This window comes from Cupressus sempervirens, chromosome 3 (assembly GCF_028749045.1).
Source record: "Cupressus sempervirens isolate cs-2001-9-10 chromosome 3, ASM2874904v1, whole genome shotgun sequence".
Classification (NCBI taxonomy): Eukaryota; Viridiplantae; Streptophyta; class Pinopsida; order Cupressales; family Cupressaceae; genus Cupressus; species Cupressus sempervirens.
In genome coordinates, this window is record NC_143120.1 from 628,474,262 (window position 1) to 628,498,719 (window position 24,458).

The 24,458-nt window shown below is 36.8% G+C and overlaps 1 protein-coding gene across 1 annotated transcript in view; it reads right to left on the bottom strand.

The window, feature by feature from the left end:
• The window catches only part of LOC149568256 (DNAse I-like superfamily protein), a 200,121-nt gene that overhangs the window by 68,649 nt on the left and 107,014 nt on the right, over positions 1–24,458 (bottom strand). The window contains exon 5 of the mRNA XM_089821244.1: positions 22,192–22,270. Within this exon, the coding sequence (XP_089677370.1) occupies positions 22,192–22,270 (79 nt within the window). The remainder of the gene's footprint in view (positions 1–22,191; positions 22,271–24,458) is intronic.

The following is a 24,458-nucleotide window of genomic DNA, read 5'->3' on the forward strand; positions in this document are numbered from 1 at the left end:
ACTTTAAAAGTCAAATTCAGGTTTTGGGGATTACAATGCAAATGGGAATACCATCTAGGAATTTCATACTTGCAGCAGTATTTGGAAATACCCCTCCGTTTGAGAATTTAAATGTGTGATCAGATTTTAAAAGCCCGATTACATAAAAGAAAAACCATACATTTGGAATTTCAAGATACGAATTGCTCATAAAGGATGTTACTTTCAGCAACCATCATTTTCTCAATTGAGACACTAGGTCGGGAAGAACAATAAATTGGAAGAACTGGAAACAATTGCAAAATGTTGCATCTGGTTACATTGCAGCAACATATTTCAAACAAAACCTCACAAAGGAACAACGAAAACAAGAATATGTCATACCTAAACAAGAATGATCTGGAGAAATATTAATCTTTAAGAAAACCCCAATGCTAAACTCCAATGCCTGAATGCAATGATGCCAAAGACTAGAAGAATGCAGACACCCAAAAGAGGTGAAAGCCTCTTTTAAACAAAAACAAAATCTCATGGCTTTGAACCAATCTTCAAAGCCAAAAATGCAGATAAAAACGGGTATACATGGTAGAAATGCAGATGTTTGAGCTTTAATGGGACTCTACTACTCACGTTTGCACATCTAAGACTTGGTCTTCACTTTGCATGTTGAGAAAATGCAAGCAAAACTTGCAGTCAACTTGCAAAAACCCATTTGTGGCTTTGCTAGAGTACAAAACGTTGCTTGCTAACATATCTCAGATTCTCAATTATAACATAATGTTATAGTGAATATATGTTTGTCTTTAAAATGATCCCTTACTTGCAATCGAAAAATAATAGCCTGATTGCAAATTAAGTTATCAAGCATAATAATGTTTTTCATAAAAAGCAAGCACGACAAATGTCATTGGGATTTAGAAACGCAATGACATTTGTTATTGACTTGAAATGTGTCTCAGAAATCATGCCCAGAAGATATGTTGGATGTTCGGACTCATTTTGCAAGCAATCTGTTTAGGAATATAAGGAAAACAATAACGCCTCCAATTGGGATTTAAAATCCCAACAGAAAGTATAAAAGGAAAAGAATAACACTCAAAATCAGGATTTATCATCCTGGCAGCCAGTATCGTAGGAAAAGAATAACATGCACAATCAGGGTTTAAAATCTCAACAGCAAGTATTATAGGAAAAGAATAACACTTGCAATCGGGATTTAAAATCTTGATAGCAAGTATTATAAGCTTCATTTTCCCTTGAATAAACTACATGCCTTCAACACATAACTTGTGTTTGATGACTCAAGACTTCAAAACGAAAAAAGATGAAAGATCCATGACACAAAAGAGAGATCAAAACGATCAAAACAAACAAGAAAAAGCACTCACAAGTTCAAGATTTTCACAAATCAAGTACTTACATTCAGGTAAATAAAACTCGAAATCGCCAAAACAACTAAGAAAAACTTGAAAATTGACCCAAAAGATAAAAAACTAAGGCCAAAGCAAGGTATGACTCGTTGCCTTCAAGAACTAATCTCAAAACACATATCTTAAAGAGGAAAACTAAAAATTTGACAAAATAATTCTGTACTATTGTCTTAATTTAAGTTCAAAATTACGAACAACAAAGACCAAATACATGAAGGCACTACCTTATGGGCCAATGTGAAAATTACAACACTTTTGAGAACCAATGAAAAATAGATTAGGTAGAGGAGCCAGATGCCTTCCAGACATACACTAGGCATAATATATTTGAATGTGCTTGAACATGTGTAACTAGAACCTTCTGATTTGTTGAAGACAAGTGGGTGTAACCTCAACTTCCTTGTAAAGTAGACTTGATCAATTCTTTGGTTATGAGAAATATCTCTTTATACTCACAACATTATCAAGCCTTTGACATTATTCCCAAATTGTTTCATCTTCTCAAATTTGGAAGTTTTCTCATTGCATTTGTTGGTTTAATAATCTTGATCTTTCTTGGGCATGACCTTCTTGAATAGTTGGATCTTTCAAAATGAACTTGGTTTACAGAAGGAAATTCAAGTTTTGACAAAAGAAATTCACTTGTAGGCTTGCAAATTTGTTCTTTCTTTCTCATTGTTCTTTGTCTTAAACTTCATCTTAATCTTGAAAACCTTTGCCTTTCCTTCTTGATCTCAAAACACCTCCTTGTTTGAAGTCTTGAGCTTGACCTTACCACCATCTTTCGCTGTCGAAGTTTCCCATTCAACAATCACCTTGCAAAAGAGGGAAAAGTTTTATTAATCTCACAAAACAATGGATATAAACGAAGTAAAGGAAGTCTGAAAGCTTACATGAAATTGCATCTGGATCAACTTTTCCCTCTACTAAAGCAATTTGATCAAGAATTTGACTTTCCTAAGGTCTTTTTTTCTTGTTTCAACCCTGATTTCTATCCTTTAGTTCTGATTTTCTTTGTTTTTAAGCCTGGATCAGTTCCCTTTTGCAAAGTCCGAATAAATCAGATATTTATCGTTTGGAGGTTCATCGAGTTTGCCCATGTCATCACTAAAAATTGCTGGCTTTATGTATTGAGGAATTGCTGTCTTTATTTGGCTAATGAATTTGTTTAAATAATTAAAATTCCCATCAAAGGCTGACTTTCTCCATTGCCAAAAACAAATTAATTTGAGATTTATCATTTAATCCAAGTCGCCCAGCCCTGTATGAAATCAGATTTTCATTTTCTTTTTTATTTTCTCTCAAACTCCATTTGATTTTTCTCTGAATTGACGCCCTTTCATGTTAAGTGTGGAGATTTTGGGGCGTTGGGAATGAAACTCCCAAGTTTGTAAAAATTTCAACCAAGAGCTTATATGGTGGAGATTTGGTGGAGTTGGCAATGAAATTCCCAATTTTGGAGTAATTCCAGCCCTTTCTAAAGTCTTATCCATCGTATTTATTTGCACATTTGATCAACTTCTCGCACTCCAAAAAATTTATGTAGATTTGCAACTTTCATTTCCCACCTTAATCTCATTGCATTTCACCTTGGAGAGATAGCAAAAATTGAAGGATGTTGGGAAGGAGTAGAAGTTCCACCCAGGAGGGTTCATAGCGGAGATTTTGGGATGTTAACAATGGAATTCTAAAGTTTTGGAAAATTTCACCCTTGAGGGCTTATTCACACATTGCTTCTCCTCTGAAATTTTGATTAACTTTGCCATTCTCCATCATTTCAAGTCCACGCAAGGGACTCCAATCTAGCTTCACCTTGAAGTGCATTGCATTCCCATGGCAGAAATCCCAAGATCTTGGGATTTCCAACATGATTTTAAACTTGATTCCCTCTTCATTTATTTACAAACTTGCTCTTTAGAATTCTATTTTCATCAACCTCTTTAAAATCATTTTTCACTGAAATAGTTATCAAAATCTTGTTTAGGTAGCCCGGAGTTTTGGAGAATTGGGGATTTTTTAAGGGTGGAATTTATGAGACCTTGGGAATTCCGACCCATATCTTGCATGTCCATTTCACCATTCTAAGTTCATGCTCATGTTTTGGAATGCTCTCAAGGTTCATTCATCAGGGATTTCAATCTGCTTTTTACAGTTCAAGTTGGCTCAAAGGAGATTTAGTTCATTTTCTTTTTTAGATTTCATCCTTTTTTCTTCAAGCTTGGTGGATTCTATCCTCTTCTCCTTGACTTCATTTTTCCTCATTCATTTGGCACTTAACTTTCACTTGAAGCCATTTATTTGGCTAAAGTTTGGAATGAAATTCCCAAGAGGTGAGAAATTCCTCCTAAGAGAGTTGGTGGCGGAGATTTAGAGGTGGGGATCAGACTTGGGTAGAATTCCCAAGATCTTGGGAATTCCAACCCCTACTTGGCTAGTTAAGACTCCCACCATTCTCCTTTCCCATGCATGTTTGCCATCAAAACCTTGTCCTCACTTTGGGTTTCATCCTCATTTGTTTATTCACTTTGTCATCAAATCCAACTTGCATCACCACTTCCTAGACCATGGCAGAAAGTTTTAGAAGTTTAAGATTTTTCTTGGGCGGAAATCCCAAGATCTTGGGAATTCTAACCTAATTTTGCATGTTGAAACTCCCAACTTGTTCACTTCAATGTCATGTCCCCATGTTTATAATATTTTATAATAAATAATAGAATAAATTATAATATAATTTATTATGATTTATTATTAATATAATAAGAAACTAATAACATATAATAGATATATTGATCAATATAATCAATTGTTAAAAAAAGTATGATAATATTTCATGATAATCATAAATAAGGATGAAACAAATATTTAATAAATAATGATAATAATTAATAAATATACTTATGACAAACAATAAAAGTATTATTATAATATCATAATCATAAGATAATCTTAGAATATATAATATTTATTAATATGAAGATAGTTAAAAATGGTGTTAAAGTAAATGAATAAATTAATAAGCTAATAATGTAATAAAATAAACCACATAAAAATATACTAAAAACCAAACTGAATGACTCAATGATTAGTGGTGACCATTAGCTACTTACACAGACATATAAATGGCCAGCGGAAATGGATCAACAGGAGAGGGCGGCGGAAGGATTTTTAATACATATCTAGGTCAACACCAGCATAAATGGAAGTATATTTTACATGGCACATAAAATGGCACAAAAGTCGGACAACATGGATGAACAGCAGTGCACAGGAGAAGATAAGTAATAGTTATTCAATCTAAAAACTTTTAAAATCAGCAGCTATGTTGAAAAAGAGAAAATTGATTTCAATCTACCATAGAAATGATCTTGCATATATATTATCAAGTATTCTAGAACATTTAATATTTCAATCTACCATAGAAATGATCTTGCATAGAGAAAATTGATTTCAATCTACCATAGAAATGATCTTGCAACACAGTAATATTTAATGAAAGACATCACTTATGATAGGCACCTGAGGATTCAGCATTTGGGTGTTACAAGTCAGCAAATAGGGAAGAATTAGCAAGCAATAGAAGACAGTGATCATTATTACAGTGGTGTGAAAAGAACATCCAAAAGTTGTTGACAATATCTTTCCCAAGAAGGTATCGATTAAGCAATATGGCCAAAAAGAGCAGAAAATGATAATCACGTCAAATTTATCAACACAAGAGAAGATCAGCATCCATCAATAATTGGAATAAGAAAGATGTCATTCGACATACATTAACTGGATTAAGAGACCCATCAAGAAGAATAGGCCAACGATACAAATCAGATAGATCAAAACACTACAATATGGTCAGAATGATGATAGTAGTCTATGTACAAATAAAATAGGAGACTTTGCCATTCCTCATAAGGAAGACATAAGTAGCTTTGAATTATATTAACATATGTATAAATTATACCATTTGTTTATATAATGATTGGATTAGGCCTCGTAAAAAAGCAGACAGTATAATTATCTTCACTAATCATTCGAATCATGATGATCAAATAGTGAAATATAAGAAACTAAGTTTGGACATATCCCTATCTAGGGACAGTACATTCAATCTCTTCAACCGATTTATATAAAATATAACTTGAAGTACAAGTAAATAATATTTGGATGTTTGAAGTGGTTTCTGGACCTACTATAGGTTATCCTTTAGAGACCAAAGGATATCCAAACTCTCCTACAACCACTCTTTGGCCCTCAGTGTTGGACCATCTCCTCATACTAGATAAACAACCGATGCAGCCCCATATCAATAAAATGCCTTGAAAGGTGTCATACTTATGGAAATATGATAGATAGTCTTGTAGCAGTGCTCTCCCAAATCGAGCCAACTGATCCATGCTTTCTATTCCAATGTTATGCAGTTCCTCAAGTAGCCCTCCCAACACTTGTTCACTATCTCAAATTGACCATCTGTCTGGAGGGTGGTAGCTCATACTAGGTGATAACTATGTTACCTACAAATAAAAAAAGTTCCATCCAAAAGGCACTAAGGAAGTGGCTATCTCTATCATTGACTACGTTCCATGGAAGGCCATGCACACAAAACACCTCTCAAAAGAATAACTATGTCACATGGACTGCTCGAAACTCCATGGAAATGGCAAAAAACTGAGCAAATTTGGTAATCGAAATCAGCAAAGGCTGGAAAACCTTGCTGAAAAAGTATGCTCAAATTTATTTTGTTCATAAGTGGCACACTCCTTAACATATTTTAGCACGTCATCCTTGAGGTCCTTCCAAGCGAGCCTCTCATAAATTTTCCTGTAAGTCTTTAGGTATCTAGGGTGCCATACCAAGGGTGGGTCGTGAACCTCCCTCAAGATCTTCCCCTTCATCTTTGGTTGTTGTAGATAGATCCTATGCTCGCAGTAAATAACATCATCATGTATCTAAGCATCCGTCAACTAGCAAGAAAAAGTGTTTGTTAAGTACTTTACCAACAAATGAGCCTTCCAATATGCTGAACTATGTGACAGTGAAAATATGGTGGGTCTCCTAGAAAATGCATCAACCACCACATTTGTCTTCCTCTTCACATACTCGATATCAAAGTCATATTCTTGGGTTTTACTCACCCATTATTGTTGCCCCTCATTCAAGTCCCGCTCCAAGAAATATCTCAAACTATTCTAGCCAGTACTCGCAACAAATCTTGCTCCGACAAATTATTGTTGATACTTGGCCACCATATGCATGATGTCGAGCATCTTGTCATAAATCAAGTAAAATCATTTGGCTCCTTAGAGCTTCTAGCTCTCAAAAGCAATGGGGTGATGATCCTACAATAGCACCACTCAAATGCCTTACTTGATGCCTTGCACTCAAGGACAAAGGGTCTAGCAAAATTTGGCAATGCAAGAATGGACACGTACTCATGACCTCCTTCAATTTGACAAAGGTTCGTTACATCTCCGTAGTGCTATGAAATGGTCCCTTCTTCGTGAGATCTGCCAATGGTGCTCCTAGCTATGAAAGCCCCATCACAAACCTCCTGTAATAACAACGTAATCCAAAGAGTCCACCCAGCTCTTCAAGTACCCAACATGTGCACCAAACTAGAATCACTTGAATCTTCTCCTAATGCACTTGAACCCTTCGGGTACTAATGACATGACCCAAGTATAAGATCGCGTTCATCACAAAGTCACATTTGGACCCCTTCGCAAACAATGACTATGAATCCATAATCCCTAATACCTCGTGCAAATGCCTCAAATGTTGTACATCTTTCTATAAATAATATGCAATCAAAGAATACCAACAAAAACTTATGCAACTCCTTGTTGAAGATGTGGTTCAAGAAAGATTGGAAAGTGGTTAGAACATTTTGGTGCAGGAGCACGTCTGCGATAGGAAGTTTGGTGGCGACAGGAAGACAACTTGCAATATGACTAAAATGCAGGGTACAAAGCAAATATCAGAAAGTTTTGATTTTAAAATCTAAATTTTGAAATGTTTGTGTGTGTGAGTTTAGAGTTTTATGTTTTAAAATAATGTCCTATGATGTGGTGGCATAAATGGAGGAGTGAAATGATAAACTCTCCAAATATAGCCACTTAGGACCATGTGTGTTTGTTTTAGTGGAGTTAGTAGTGTGCAATGATTTAAGAATCTAATCATATCCTAAAAAAGGACAGATAGTTGGCAGCAGGAATATTCATAATTTTTGAAACAATCTCCTATTCTTGGATAGGGACGTTTCATATTCCTTATTTAGGGAGTCAGTTTTTAGAGAGGAAGAGAGAGGAAGAAGACAAGTTTTTATTTTTGGGTTCGGTATGTTTGCAGAAATCACTCTCAGTGCGTTTGTAATATCTCCCAAATGCACCGTTGGATTTTGATGAGCTTTGGATATGTTGTTATAGGCCTAATTACGCCCATCTTCACCAAAGCGATCGAAGAGTTTTGATCTGGTTCAAAATTTATTCATGTCTGAGTGCAGGCCTATCTAGAGACAGCAAGAAGCAATATTTTGCAGAAAAATGTACTCTGATGCATGGTCAATATCTCAAGTTTGAACCGTTAGATTTTTCTCAAATTTTTATATGTTGTTTGAAACCTAGTTATGCCAAATCTCAACGGTTGGATTGAGTAAATCTTTTTTGGTTCAAAAGTTATTCATGTTTGAGTGCAGGTCTATCCAGGAGGCAGCAAGAATGTACTTTCTGGGCAATTTGTTTTAAAACTTTTGTTTAATGGATTAAGTGGATGGAAAAGTATATAGAATGGATTTAGAGAGTATATGCATTTTTAATGTGTATGAAGAAACTCAATTAATACATTGTGATGTTGGATTTTAGTGTGTGATCCTGAAAGTTGTAGATGCCCCTTGATGCAACTCAGTTGAGTGTCTGATTCCTCCTGAGTTTTCCAAGGTGTGGCTCTGCATCACATTTGTCAATTCAAACATGACCAAATACTCATAGTGATTGTTGTTTACCATATGGGGTAAATAAATTAATGCATACAGACAATAAACAAGAACATGTAACAGCAATACTCCTTTTATTATTCACATATATGCCAAAGGGATTACATAATGCTTATAATGATGATTACAATGATAATCCAAAGTTGTACATATACCATTTCGAAGAACCTTCCCGAAGGGGCCCATCAGCTACATAACAATTACTGACAACATCAACCCGTTGGCTACACAATATTTACTAACGACATCAACCCATCGGCTACACAATATTTACTAATGATATCAACCTGTCGGCTACACAATATTTACCGGCGACATCATCCCCTCAAAAGAAAAAAGTTGTCTCCAAACGACAATTACAAAATATCTGAGACAGATTAACAAAACGGAATACATTAAATGACTAACTACAACAAAATAGATCTGTTTCTGCCACACTACTTTCACATTTGTTTTGTGCCTACACCAAACTAGTCTCCAAACCACGTTGCATTTGCAGCCTCTGCTAACACAATATTATCTCCTTAGTGAAGCTGACTTTGATAGCCACCCGTGCCACTTCCTCTTCCAACTCCTAGGTACACTTAGCTAAGTGTCGCTCTACTACCCTCAACTGGATGATCAGCTCCTCCCAAGCTCTCTATGCATCCACCAAGACAGCTTCATGTCCAACACCTACTCCAAGTGCCTCAAAGCATATCACCCCTCTCGAAAGGCTTGCTCTGTTGTTCTCTCCACCTCTGGCACACTATGCCTACAGCAACTCCAAGTCTCATCAACTGATCACATTTCCCACGACTAATAACTAAACCGACTAGGGGCCTAGGGGGCATCACCCCCCACGGCCAAGACCACATTAGCACTCTCAAAGCCACACAAAACTCCATGAAACACACCATTTTTGTGATTTTCTTCCGATCCCACACTCTTTCTCGCAACCACTTATGTTTTCTTCACTACCTATTTATGTCTCTCCCTCCGGTATCATACATTTTCCATTGTCAACTATTTTGATTTGTTAACTTTCTTTTTTTTTAAACCTCTTCTCACCCTTCTTCTCTGTATTTGCAGTTTCTTGCCACGCATCTCTTCCCCTATGGAATATCTCTCCCCTTCCCAACTCCTGCAATATCCACTACTGCGCTAGGGTTTCCTCCCTCCTCGAGATTCGAATGCAACCGGAAGAAGCTTGGTGAGAAGCCAAAATGTTTCCCGTGGAAAAGTAATGATTAGCCGTGGTAGAGTAACACTGGTCATGAAATGTTGAAGCCGCGGAGGTCAGGAAGTAGCAACCTCCGGAAGATAGGAATTACCCACGGAGGAAAAGAGTGGTCACGTCCATGGAAGAGACAGTGACACCGGCAGAGAAAAAGGAAGTCCGTAGAGGCAAGCAAAGACACGGCCGCGAAACACCTTTTGTGGAGGCGGGGTGTCTGCAAGCCAAGTTGCCCAGGGCCACGTGTCCGCGGAACACCCCCGCAGGCAGGTATCCACGGGACCATTCCGCATCCATGAAAAATTTCTTCTCTCTTTTTTTTTTCAAACTTTTCTTCTTTTTTTTATATCTCCCTCCAAGCTTCGTCATTTTTCATCGACGGGGAGTCGTTCTCGCATGGTATATTATTAACTTTGAACCATTGACTGCTTCTAGTATTTCTTTCCCGTGCAATGTCCATAGCTTGATTGCTCCTTTATCGCCTACTTCCCATATTTGGTACGGTCCAACCCATTTGAATTTAAAGTTCCCCGATTTGATTTCGTTCCGTCCGCTAAATTTTTTATTAAGCCCTTCCTCTTTGTTTCCTGTGCAGACCGTACAATGTGTTTTCCCTATTATCGGCACCTTTCTACTAATTTCATGGTGCAGTGTAACCTTTTCTTTTTGCGCAGTTCATTCACCATGTACCTGATGGTGGAATCTTTCCTTTTGCTACTTTTAGCTTCAACCGTAATCGCCTTTGTTTCTTCCACTTCTCTGTATTCCTTCGGACATTCATTTTCCTCTCCCTTTTTGTCGACCCTTAACATATTACAGCTCGAAAAGAGTTCGTAATCTTCCATTTGCCAGTGGAAAGTCGTTCACCGAGTCTAGGTCGTCCTCATTCGATCCTCCTAATCTCAATACTCCTTTCGGTTCCATTCTCTTCCTTCATTGTCACTCTCGCCTTCACCTTTTGAGTTTGACGACGCTGCCTCCTCACCTACCATTTGTGTGTGCAGGTCAATTATGAATCTTCTGCCTTTGCACTCCATTGATAGGGTATTTTGTTTCCAATCATGTTTTACTTTTTCTTGCACTAACCAATTTCGTCCCAGAATAGCGTCATATGCTTTTCTTTTCAATGGGATCACCACGAAGTCCAATAAAAATGGCTGCGTTCCAATAGTTACCGGTTGCGCCATTAAGGTTCCCAATGGTTTGATCCCCTGCTGGTCTGTCGTGAGCAATTGGAATGTTGGTGGCCACAACGTAGGTTGTCCTAACTTTTTTCATACATCTTCTAGTAACACATTCACGCCTGACCCTCCGTCGACAATTGTGTCTGTTAGAACAGTTCCCAGAATGCCCATCTCAACTACTACTAGATGCCTTCCAGTTGTGAGTGCCAGAAGCATAGGGTTTGTTTTTGTCATTCCACTACCATCCCTTCCTATTTCCTTTGTCGCTTTCGGAAGCGGTGTCATATTCAGAATGGTTGTCCGTAACTGGGGCATTGTGAGAAGGTCACTTAATTTGATCGAGACTTCCATTTGCATCACCTGCCTTATTATGTTTTGCTCGACACAGTTCCTCATTGAGGTACCAGTAGTGTCCTTCAATTGTGATTTCTCTACTTGAGTTGCTTTCTCAATTTTTGCACGTGCTTCTTCCAATCTATTATTTTCTTCCGTCGGGTCAGAGTACAGTTTTGCTTGTTTACGGGTGATTGCCAAGACTTCTTCATCCGCACCGATGCTAATCAAATTCACTCCTGATTTCGAGCACTTGGCATCTTCATGATCTCTAGGACCACACCATCTGCATAACAACTTTGGTGCATTTGTTGATGTACAGTTCTATGCAAAGTGGCCCCACAAATTGCATACTCGGCATTGAACCATCAGGCGGTCATTCGCATCATACTAAATTCGGCTGCGGCCCCCATTATTATTGTTGGTATTGTTGTTTTGCCCTCTGTTATCATTTCTGTACCCACCCGAAGTGGCACCATCATTGTTTGTGTTTCCACTCCCTCCTGACGCGTAAGCCTCCTAAGTCAGGAGCACTTGTTGATGTCCTCTTGTTTTCATATTGAAGGGGCATTCTTTTATAGAATGTCCCATAATTTGGCAGATCTCACAAAACTGGTTCTTTGGATAGGATCCCTTTGTGTGACCTTTTGTCTTGTATTCTATGCACCATAGCTCGTTTCCCTTCATCTCTTTCACCATATTTTTAAATTTCTTCATCATTCTGATCATATCCTTCTAGAGAGCTCGGACCTTCTTGCTGCCCTTTTCGTCATCACTGCTATCTTTTTCCGAAGACGTGTCATCTGAGTCGAATGAGCTACTTTTCTTCTTCTTTTTGTTTTCTGTTCACTCTCTAAGTCCATCGCCCGATTGTATGCTTTGGTGTATGATGATAGCGGCACAATCTTCATTTTCTTCCTTAACTCTGGGCATAGTCCTTCAATGAACCATCACTTTTTCAACCCATCTACCAACTTACTTTCCATTTTATTTATTAATTCTTTTAGCTTTCTGGCATATACGTAGACGATTTCATTTTTCCCTTGCTTTGTGGTGTAGATCTCTGCTAGTATCTCATTGTTGTCCCGTAGCAATTGAAATTCGGTGATAAACTCATTTTTAACTCCCGCCCATGTCGTTAATTTCTGGGGATCCACGTCGCCAAACCAATCAATTGCTACACCCCTTAGGGTTGCTGGAAATTGTCGGACCCATTCATCTATGTCAGTTATGCTATTCACTGTCCAAATTATTTCGCATGTCTTACAGTGTCTAATTGGATCAGCCATTCCATCACCATCAAACTTTGGCAATTTTTCATTTGGTCTTGCCATTATTGATTTTGTGTACAAGCGTTATTCAGTACTGCGACACCGGCACTGTTCAGCACTTCAACACCAGCATTGTTCTGCACTCTGACACCGGTGCTCTGTACTCCGACCCCGGTGCTCTGCACTCCGACACCGGAACTCTACACTCCAATACCGATGCTCTGCACTCCAACACCAGCGCTGTTTCGGACAGTTGTCTTATTTCCAACAGCTACATTTTTTGGTGAAGGGTCTTCGTTAAGCAAAGTTGTCCGTTCCGAAAGTGTATCGCGGACAAAGAGTTCACTCCACGCTCATGCTCCCTCGGCACTCTGAGCCGTGCGAGTTAATTCCCTTCTCTCTGGATTCTCTTCCCTCGGCGTATACAAGTTCAAAAATTCCTCCCTTGCTTCTTCCACCAAATCCAACCGTTGTCGAGTCTCTTCCAACAATTCCTCGGTGCTTCGATATCCATCGACAATCTACTAAAACCTCCGTCTGCGCTCGGCCTATTGTGCCAAAATTAAATTCCCTTGTGTTGTGTGTATTTCATCTTTTCCCTTTATCTTATTCCTATCCTTGTTAAGTTGATTCGGCATTAGTCTTCATTCCTCTACCTTCGTTCCAAGTCCATTGGGCAACGGCACCAAATGTTTACCGTATGGGGTTAATAGATTAATGCATACAAACAATAAACAAGAACATGTAACAGCAGTACTCTTTTTATTATTCGCATATATGTCAAAGGGATTACATAATGCTTACAATGATAATCCAAAGTTGTACATATACCATTTCGAAGAACCTTCCCAAACGAGCCCGTCAGCTACATAACAATTACTGACGACATTAACCCGTCAACTACACAATATTTATTGACGACATCAACCCGTCGGCTACACAATATTTACTGACGACATCAACCCGTCGGCTACACAATATTTACTGGCAACAATTGTAGCAGCAACAAATGTTCTATTGTGCACATCTTGCTCCCTCATACAAATCTAGTGATACTTGGAATGAAAATCAACCTTGGAGAAGTAGACTGCTCCATACAGCTCATCCAAGAGCTCATATATCCTCAGAATGGGGTATATGTTCTTGATCATTTTCTTGTTCAAGGCTCAGTAATCAATGTACATTATGAAAGTCCCATCCTTAACCAAGACTATGATGCAAAAGGACTGTAGCTAGACCTAATCCAACCTTTGTTGAGGCGTTTCTAGATTGTCTTCTATATCTCTTCCTCGAACTTCTTTTGGATGGCGATAGGGAGTAGTGATGACTGGCTTGGATCCCACCTCCAATTCAATCGTGTGCTCAGAACCTTTATAGGGGTATACCTAGTGGAATGTATGCAAAGACTAACGATGTTTGCCCAAAACTGCCTAAAGCTCATCATGCTGGTAGTATATTTGTTGCCTACTCAAAGGTTTGGTTAAAACCAAACATTGTGCTGCCCAAATAACCTCATCATGTCTAAAAATTGCTTCCATCTTCGCTCATACTTCCATCTTCCCTCAAGCACCTGTTGGAGATTCCTCTCAACACCACCACCTCGTCATCCACCTTACATGAGAATTCCCTCGATTTGAAACTTTGGTATACTTGTTGGGGTCTCAAACCATTGAATGTCCAATATGGAATTCAAGTCATCCAAGTCTACTATTACATCCCAATTTTTTACCTAATTTAAAATTTAGCCGTTGAGTTTCACATGAAGTCAGTTAATAGTTAAATTTGTTATAATCCTATGAAATGGTAAGATGGTTAGTCGTTATAATTTCATGTGAAGATAACATGCTAGTTGATTATTTATCATGAATTCATGGAATTGAAACGACAGCTAGCCGTTATGATTATTTATAACTTGTTATGATCATATGATTTAATTGCAGAGAATTTCCTTGCAAAAAACATGTCAAATGGGTGATAGCATTGTCAGAAAAGAATTAGGCACAGGAGCATCACCATCACTGGTCAAATGGGTTGAGGAATTAGCAACTTGAACATCAGGATACAATCGATGAAACTGCATGAGCTATTTAAATAAATAATTTGAGAAACATAAAATAATTGAGTTAAAATATAAAACGTACCTCAAAGGATTTTAAATGATCTTTTACCATATTAATATAATATATATCTATGTATGTACACAGATATAAAAATGAAGTGATACCATCATATTATTTTATTATAATAAAACAATGCCACTTCACCAATATATTTACATGTACGTATATAAATTTATATTATAATAATATTCAAATTATAATCCTTCCAACTTTATCTTCCAACCTTTTAATCTTTTCTCTCCTCTTCTTTATTTTTAGTCAAATTAACACTTGGAAATTCGAATTGACGCATAGTCTTTTTAAACCGATGGAAGCCAAGAAGTTACGGCTTGGTTCTTTATTTGAAAGCCGTGAGAGGGGTCGGTATCTTTCATTCCTCACTCGGCCACATATCTTATTATCTCTGCCACCTTTAGCACCCGATTAGACCCATTTTCCAAGAGCTGAAAATCCCTTTCTTTTACCAATCTAATTGTCCCTTACAAGCAACAATCCTGTTGGATACACCCAGTCTTTGAGGATTAAGTCTTCTGCAATAGATACGTCTGCAATATTTTAAGGAGAGCAGACTTCCAAATCGGATGCCAAGCTTACAAACTTCTTTACCACCACACACCCATTATATCTTCCATATCAAACCTTATCAAGCAGTTTGAATTCTACTCCTTGCCGTGAAATAATCCGGCTAAAGATCTGTGATCATATGTTCTGCAAGTAACAAGAGAGGACAAGAGAGGACCAAACAAAGTTCGAGTCCATCAATACAATATCAAATACTTAACAAGTCATGAATTTATCCTTCCAAGTTTTAAATACAATTCTATAACAGCCGGCTAGGATCAGAACATTCTCTTATGTCTATATTCATGTTACTTAAACTTGTTGAATGAACCTTGAAGATTTATAAAGAACTTTTTAATTTCTTTTATCCAGTTGAATAATATTCCATAACAAAGAGACTTTCTAAATACAATAAGAACTTGTATGAATATTGTTGATCTCAGAAATAAGATGTCCCAAATCTTGATGGAAGAAAATCAAGGACGGAATGCTCATAATCTTTTAATACACTTGGGATTCACCATGAAAGGGTGAAGAGGTGTAAAAAGGGCAAAAAGCTCATATTCTTTAATACACCTGGGAATCATCAACTATATAGCCATGAATGGTGAGGAGGTGGAATAAATTTGCAAGAAAGCAAAAGAGAAATCAGACATAAATAACTTAAATGAAATATATATAATAGCTCATGCATGATCTTGTTTATTGTATTTCCCTGTTGTCAAGACGAGTGGTGTGATTAGATACCAGGATGCTCAATGGATGACCAGATGTTCCATGTCTAATTCCAGGTAGGGAGGGCCTTTCTCGTTAGAGATTGTGTGACGATAAAGTTATGGTCTGAGGTTGGGTGGTTAAGCCCCTGACAATGTTTCCCCTCTCCACAAGTTATCAGACGTGCATCAGACAAAGATAAGCTATGCATTCAAACGTTTGTCAGAAACAGGTACTTTTACTTATATGATGTATATGCAAGAAGGTAAGATTAATTGAGTTATATCATCGTTACAATTATTTTACACCTAGTCGTGAGAGATAGATTTATCTGATGGATTGTTAATTCAATCTTTCATTTATATGAATTATGAATATGAGCATATCTTCTAATCTTATGTTATTGCCATAATTAAGCATTTGGAAGGAAATGAATGATACAATGGTATCTAGAGCCCAAATTGATTCAGTGATATCGGAAGCCCTAATTGATTCAGTGGTTTTTAAAGCCCTAAATGATACAGTGGTAACTGAAGCCCTAATTGATACAGTGATATCTGAAGCCCTAAATGATACAGTGTTATCTAAAGCCCTAATTGATTCAGTGGTATCTGAAGCCCTAATTGATACAGTGGTATCTGATGCCCTAAATGATCCAGTGGTAATCGATGCCCTAATTGATACAATGGTATGTGATGCCCTAACAAACATAGTGGTGTTTAATGGTAATCATCATTTGATTTTGATATGGTGGTATTTGATGGTAGTTGTTATTTGATATTGTTACAGTGGTATTTGTGGACTAACCTAGGTGGTTGTAGAAGCATCCCTACAATGATTTCTTGGTTCAAATTCCATGGTATGTGGATTTTAATTTCTATAGTAAATTCATTGATGGTGTTTTAAGTTCTTAGTTAAGAAATTTTGTTTAACTGATTTTAACCGTCAATCTCTTTCATATGAACAAAACTAATTTAACTGCCTTCCTATGCAAATGAAGTAATAACTATATTTCTTTGAGTATGTTAGTTGTTAATTAAGACCCGAGAAAACTAGTTGTTACATCTACCATAAAGAAATCTTGTCACTGTGTAGTTCCCCATGGTAATGCTCAATTGTGGAACCAAATGAGTATACAATAGTGAAGTTCCTTCATCTACCTTGACTTTGAACCCCTCCTCTATATGACTAGCAAATTAATGAACTAGAGTGTACCTCAAACCCAAAATGTGCTACATCTCGGAGCCCCTAAAAAATGTGACAATGGTGCCTCCCCTCCTCACAAGTGTGGCAATCCTCATTGCATGATTAGTTTCTTCTTTAGTCTCTTTTTCTCGCACCATGGATTCTTCACTCTCCTCCTTGTTATCAGATACAACTTCAATGTAGTGGATCTTTCCCTTTCCTAAGCATTGGTGACCCAATTCCCAAGGCTCCTTCCATGTGAAACAAAGTTTTTTCATCCTGAGCTCTTGCTTCTGGCCTCATCGATTGATGCCTTCTTCAAGAACAGTTTCCTATCCTTGTGTGTGAGTGGTGATATGGCACATGTGCAACTCCTGGAAGAAGAGGATGAGGTAGTCATGTCATGTGCCTTCTTGATTTCCTTTGAGTGTGCTGCGGTTGACACCTTAGACCCAACCCTTTAGGGTTCACCAACTCACCCATGAATAGCAATATCAATATTTTCTTTAAAATGTCAATAACCAACATTTACACCTCTAAAATCTTGTGATCTAACTATCCACCAATTCGGTCTATCCAACTTGTGTCAACTGCTTAAAGTTCAGTTCTGGATCCTTCTCACCAAAGTAATCAATGAGTTTTCCCATGAAATCAACATATGAAGTGACTCGATTGCAATCAAGGGTGACCATCCCATGGTGCCCCCATTTGTGAGCAATATGCTCCAAGTGTAGAGCTTTGAATTTGATTGCTTCATTTCAGAGCATCAGATTGTATTGAAAGTAGGTATCTACTTTTTGCACCCATGCTCTTGTTGATGTCTTTCTAGACCCATTAAAAGTATCGATCTTTCGTTTAATGTCATTATTGTAATGGTCATGGTTCTTAGAATATCTCATCCACAATTCAACATAATCCTTTAAGGGTAGTTATTTTGCATTTCAAAGAAAGTAGACTCTTGTTCTCCGCATTGTTCATTCCTTTGAGGACACATCAACATCAATGGTGTGTGTGGGAACACCATATATGGAACCTCCAATTCACAAAATTATTGTTGTGCCTATTATGATTTCCATTTGTCCTTCCTCCTACCAGAAAGTCAAAGTATTTCACCAATTTGTTGTCCTTTTGCCAAAGTCTCACTATGTTGGTGTTGTCATTTTGTCAACTCTTGTACTTGTCATAATCTCTATGCTTAGCTCCCCCATCTTGTCCAATGAATGGGATCTCCTCGTCTGCATCTAATATTTCTTGATAGGTTGGCAAGATCACCAACTCTGTTACCATTATAATGTACCAAAGAAAGTTTGTCACAGAAATACCTCTCACATACAACAGTGTTGCTTGTATGGCCCATATGAGTATGGCAGGTGTAAATTTTATGCTACGTAAGGTTATTGATTCCATACCGTCACTACTCTTCAAACGACACTTTAACTCACCTTTGTATGGCCTTACTCTCGAATGTCTTTACTCCTTACTAAAAAGTAATGCTCGTATGACACTTCCCTTCACCGATACACACTTCCACTCTCCAACATATGAAATTGTTTTGACACTAACTTGTATGGAAGGCTTCATCATACAACACTAGGCTCTCACTCACGTACAACAATCCTCACTCCCATACCCTTTCACCCTAACAAAAATATCTTCAATGATATCGCGGTAGGATGTAGATGGAAGGGATCATTAAAAAAGTTTATAGTTGCCACCATATATATATATATATATATATATATATATATATATATATAATCCTTCAATCTTATTGTCACGAGTTAAAACCAATAATTGCTCGTCATTGAACGTTTACACAAAGCATGCACCATCAATCTAAATGAGTCACTAAGAATTGAGTATTTATATTTTTAGATTATAAAGATATATCTCAAATTACATCAAATTTGTCTTCAATTGAAGACTTCACAAATTTGGACAGACGGGCAAATTAAGATGACAAGTGACCCCCACTAAAACCACAATCATCAAACTAGGGAGAATCTTACACCTCTAAAATGGCATACTAGGAAACTTATTTTCGACTGGAATTACAAATACACAAGAAATAGCTAATTCCACGATGTTTCCCTACGATGCTAGCCACCTCCTTATAAAGGGCTCCAAGAAGTATCTGAAAGGTTACAATATGTCGACATAATTTATTCTAAACTATTATATTACTTTTATTTCATAATTAAATTAATTAATTAAAGTAGTCCTTATAAAATTGTTTCAATTTGGGATCACTGAATCAATTAATCTAATTAAGTTGTTTAAATATTTTGGGGACATTAAATAGATTTTAAACCTTTTTACATTTGGAGACTTCTAAGTAATTAGAGATGGTGACACATTACCAAAGAGCTTTTTATGCCAAAGTGGTGCATTGATTTCCAAGGTAGGTCATCAAGAAAAAAATATAGTTTTGGAGAGAATGATCCTTATCACCTTACTGCAAGAAAATGAATTATGTTATGAACCACATTATCTCCTATGTAAGAGATTTATTAGATGAATGAAGACAAACCAAACAAATCAAAGACAAAAGTAGAAGATATAAGACAAAGATTAGAGACAAAGTTGAGTAAGAGTTTATGAAGGAAAAAAATATATTGAGTGAGGCCATATGATATAGTATGATCAATTAAAACTCATTGCTAATACTTAAAATTGTAATACAACTCTTTGCCAAATAGTATGAGTAATGTTATTTTCCTTCTACAGTTTGTCATTTTACCACATAGTTAAATGGGGTTTTGATCTGTAAACTCCTTGTTATGAATCACTTAACATTTCTTAGATTTTTAAGATACAAGTTTAATATAAAGAATGTTACTAATGTTGCTTGTGAATTGAGCAAGTAATACTTAGAAATGTGGAAAATAACTAAGTAGACAAAAACATGCATCAAAAAGAACAAGTGACAAAGGATTTGATTATCGAGTTCTCCAGACTTTGGCTACGTCTTCGGACACACTATATCGATGCCATTATTATGATGCAAAAAATCTTACATCACCAGTCTTCCATGTAGTTACAAACTGGTTCCCGCTTCCCGACTATGATGACAGGAACTTGCTAGCAACATGTTTGTGCCTAGCTCCTTCGTCACATTTACAATGCTAAGCAAGCAATAAAACTGCAACTCTCACTCTCAGCAAGAGTATCTAGCCACTAAAGCCATTAGAAAATGGCATAAAAGTCATGAAAATTCCCTCAATGAATTTACTAAGTTCTTATCTCTCCCTAGAGACCTCTTAACACTCTAAATTCTTCACAAGAGAATACTCTCAAATTTCTTCTCCAAAATTCTCCTCCCAAGAATGTATTTTCAAAAGGCCTTTACTCCCTTTAAATAAATAAAACTTACTAATATGGGCTTTTAACAGTATTGTAATGAAATAACCCCTTTTGCCCTCATTTATTTTCAGGCATAACAAATAAAATAAAAATTGTTACACTATGTTGGGTGTTAGTTTTACAAGAATAACCCTTATTTAACAAATGTTTTTGGCTAAAAACGAATTCAAATATTACATGCTGCTCAAAAAAAACTAAGTTATTAATTGGCATAATGGTGGGCTAATCTTTTAGTAAAGGGGTGGTTGGTGGTTCAACACCCACCAACCACATTTCCAAACATCTTGCCAAGTATAGTTATTAAAAAGAATCAGTCCATATTAATAGAAAATATAGCCTGTTGTGGTGCAATGGTTGAGCACACAATTCGAAAGTGAGGTAATGGGTTCAAATGGTTCAACACCCACCAACCACATTTCCAAACATCTTGCCAAGTATAGTTATTAAAAAGAATCGGTCCATATTAATAGCAAATATAGCCTGTTGTGGTGCAATGGTTGAGCACACAATTCGGAAGTGAGGTAATGGGTTCAAACCTCTGCAACATTTTTTCCCAAAAATGTAGGGTGTCATGTGGCATCATTTCATTGGTCAATGTGGCAAATTCTCATTCGCCCACATGGTGTCATGTGTCATGTTGGAATTTTTCCATGCCATGTCATCCTACCAAGTATGATGCCACGTATTCAAGATATGTGATGTCACAGCAGCATATCGTGCCACATTAACTGCCACATGTTAATTTCTCACACCACCAATTTTGCCACGTCATATCGATGTCATCACTAGTCCACCTAGTAAACCTTTGACTTCAAAACTTTGATTGGTCATAACTTTTGCAGATGGACTTAGATTTGGTCATTCAAAATGCATTTGAAAGTTCTCGACAACAGCTTCAATTTGAGAACCTATTTGAGCAGTTTTAAAATGGTCATTTTTTTGCCCTTCTGGTCAACCTCTAGTGTTCTCAACCCTCCCAAACTTTTACCAAGAATATCTTAAGGAAATAGACTCCTTTTGACTGCTGTATCAAGAAAAATTCACCGTGCTCCATGCATCGATGTTGATTCTGAGGAATTTGGAAACTATTGAATTTTTGAGGTCTTCGAAATCCACCTGGACTAGGTTTAGACATATCTAGAAATAACTTTAGTATATAGTATATAGGGCATCTAAAAATGAAGTGGATCTCAGTCTCCATCTCTGACAAAGTGCAAAGGCTGCAAATCTAGTCGTCTCTAGTCAAATGGTGGTCTGTCTAGCACCGAAGTCGATGTGAACCAACTCGAAAAGACCCCAAAGAGATGCAAAGGGCGTGACTCTAGCGTCGACTCAAGTAGAAAGGATGTGCAATAATCCCATCACAGATCTGTAAGAAGTGCTCTAAATAAAAGGCCATCCGTGGGCGTAAACCCCCATGAGGGTTAATCCAGGTCGTGGTGATGTACTATTTGTAAACCCTGCATTAATCCTCATTGGTTGATTCTTGAACATTACCAATGAATATTCTTCCATCTTTTTATATTCAATTGGTTGCAATTTTGGAAAGGATATAGCACATAACATAATTCAGGCATGATTAAGAGATACAATTAAGCATAGAACAATGAAATAATTGGGAGTAGAAAAAGGATTGCATGAAACAATCCAACTAAAATGGGCAAAATCTTGCAAATTGCATTGGAGATAGCAAGTAAAGATGCATCAATCACTTTCCTCAACAAGCATGAATGTAGACTTATGAAAACTGGTTCTACAAGACAAATATAATAAGGTTAAATTAGAATAGACATAAGCACACAAATGACCCAAAAATTGAAATTTATGATATGCATTGAGGAATATTTTCATACCTCTCCGTTTGGAGGTGTGTATCCCGCCATCTTTGCATTCGCAAAAAACTCTGGGTGACTCACATCTATGTCATTGTGACTACAAACAACCATCAAAGCATGACTAATATTAAACCACAAAATGTCCTTCATTTACAATCTTAACAAGATTTACAAAAGATATCATTTTGTAACATAAAATGGTTTTACAACAAGGAAAGCAATATTCGGTAAAAGAATCTATATGTTTAAAACAATACAGAAGAATATGCAAATGATAAGCAATTGCAAACCACTAAGGGCCTTAATATTGTGTTCAATCAATACAAAAAATGATATTTTGTCACAAAAATAGCAATTAAATTAAAAAATCATCCATCTTTAGTTGTCTAAGATACAACATATTCTTGAAAACTTTCACAGGGACTGAAAATCATATTGTTTGAAGGTAGTTGTTGCAAAGTGTATGAATAATTATGTTATGTTCCCTAACCAGGCTGGTTTGAAGTGATTAATTAACCTATTTAATTCCCAACTGTTAAATTCAAGAAAAGGGGAATAATTTTATTTAATTATATATTATCCGACAAAGTCTATTCGATGGGTAATATTATTTTATTAAATTTGATAAACCATTATTAAACGATTTAAGTAATATATATTAAGCAGATTAATAAAGTCATTATTTCCTGGATCTAAATGGAATACTAATAGAGTGAGAGTTCAAAAAGTTCTTCTAGTTGCTTTCGGGGTTATTCTAAAATAATGTAATTGGAGCTCACTGGGTATGCTTTGATTATTTTTCTTCCCCTTGGTTTCTGAAGAGCTTCTTGAGAATTGGAAATCCTAGGGATGCTAGTTTCAGTAGTGCAAGATTCTAACCTAACTGGCCGTTGGACATATTATTCAGATTTCTCACATTGATTTTAATGGTTGAAATTCACTGAAATTTATGAAGTCCTCTGCTAAAGATAAATTTCAGTATAGTATGTTTATTTGCAATTACCAAGAAGATATCAGCTACCATCTCTTACATTTCCTATTCATTTGCTAAAAGATTTACGCTGTGCAGCAGGGAGTGTTTGGACGCTTCATGAACTGAATTTTCTTGGAGGAAGAAGGTCAAATTTATCTACTTTGCTGAGTGTAAGGGTTGAACACACCTCCACATATTCCCTCGGGCTTGATGCAAATGAAGGTTTGCGTGTGGTGTGAACTCCCTTTATCTAGGTGCCTTTATCTGAGGGTTTATTCTAAAACATGGACATCTCTCCATTTTCCCTTGGAAGCAGTAGCTGGTGGTGAAAGCATATTGGTTCATTCAGTTGCTGGATGAGTCTATTTATTTATTTAGACAGCTTGCAAGGACTTTTTGGGTATGCTGAGTAATTGTAATGGGGATAGGAGAGTTCATACTTGAGCAGGTCAAGGAGCATTGGAGGCTCGTAAAAAAAGTGTATGATGGTGGCATGGAAAATATGAAGATGACAGAGATTTATGGTTGCAGCAGTGCATTGTAAACCTGGCATATCAGTACTGATGATATCTCTGTATTCATGTCATGAAATAAATCACAGATCTTTCTGGGAGGATTCGAACCACTGTTGCACTCCCAGTCAAGGTCTGAGTGGTCAGGGTAGTAGAAATATGAACCACATCAACTCTAGCATTACCAGTTAGGGATTGTTATTGCTGCTGTGCATTTCTGAGCACTACTATATGCGGTTTCAGACTGTAACGTGCATTGAACGTTCAGAAATAACATCTCTTTTCATGCAACTTGATTTCGAGTATTACATTTAAGGAAAGAAACCTATTATTTCAGATTTGACGTGTTGTGGAAAAACATAAAACTGTTACTGTTCTGTCAAATGCATGTTGCTTATTTATAAGCTGGAAAAATTGGTTGCAAGATCCAATCAACATTATTACCATTGGAAAACCAAAACTATGCATTCACGATATCAAGTAAACTAAAAACTCACAATATTAAGTAAACTACTAGAAGGGCAAAAGCTTTGGGTCAGAATTAGCAAGTCACTTCACAAATTATTAATTAAGTAAAAATTTAGACAACAACAAATACAGCAATGCAATCAGATTGTCGGTGCCAAGCATTCATGATGACAACTTATATTTAGTTAACACCAACAAAGATAATTGTATATAGTATATACCACGCCAATCAATCAAAGTTACAATGGATACTATATTGAAAAGAAGATCATAACAATAGGGTTCAAGGTGTGCTAGTTTCCTCACTATTCCCTAATAGCCAACCAGAAATA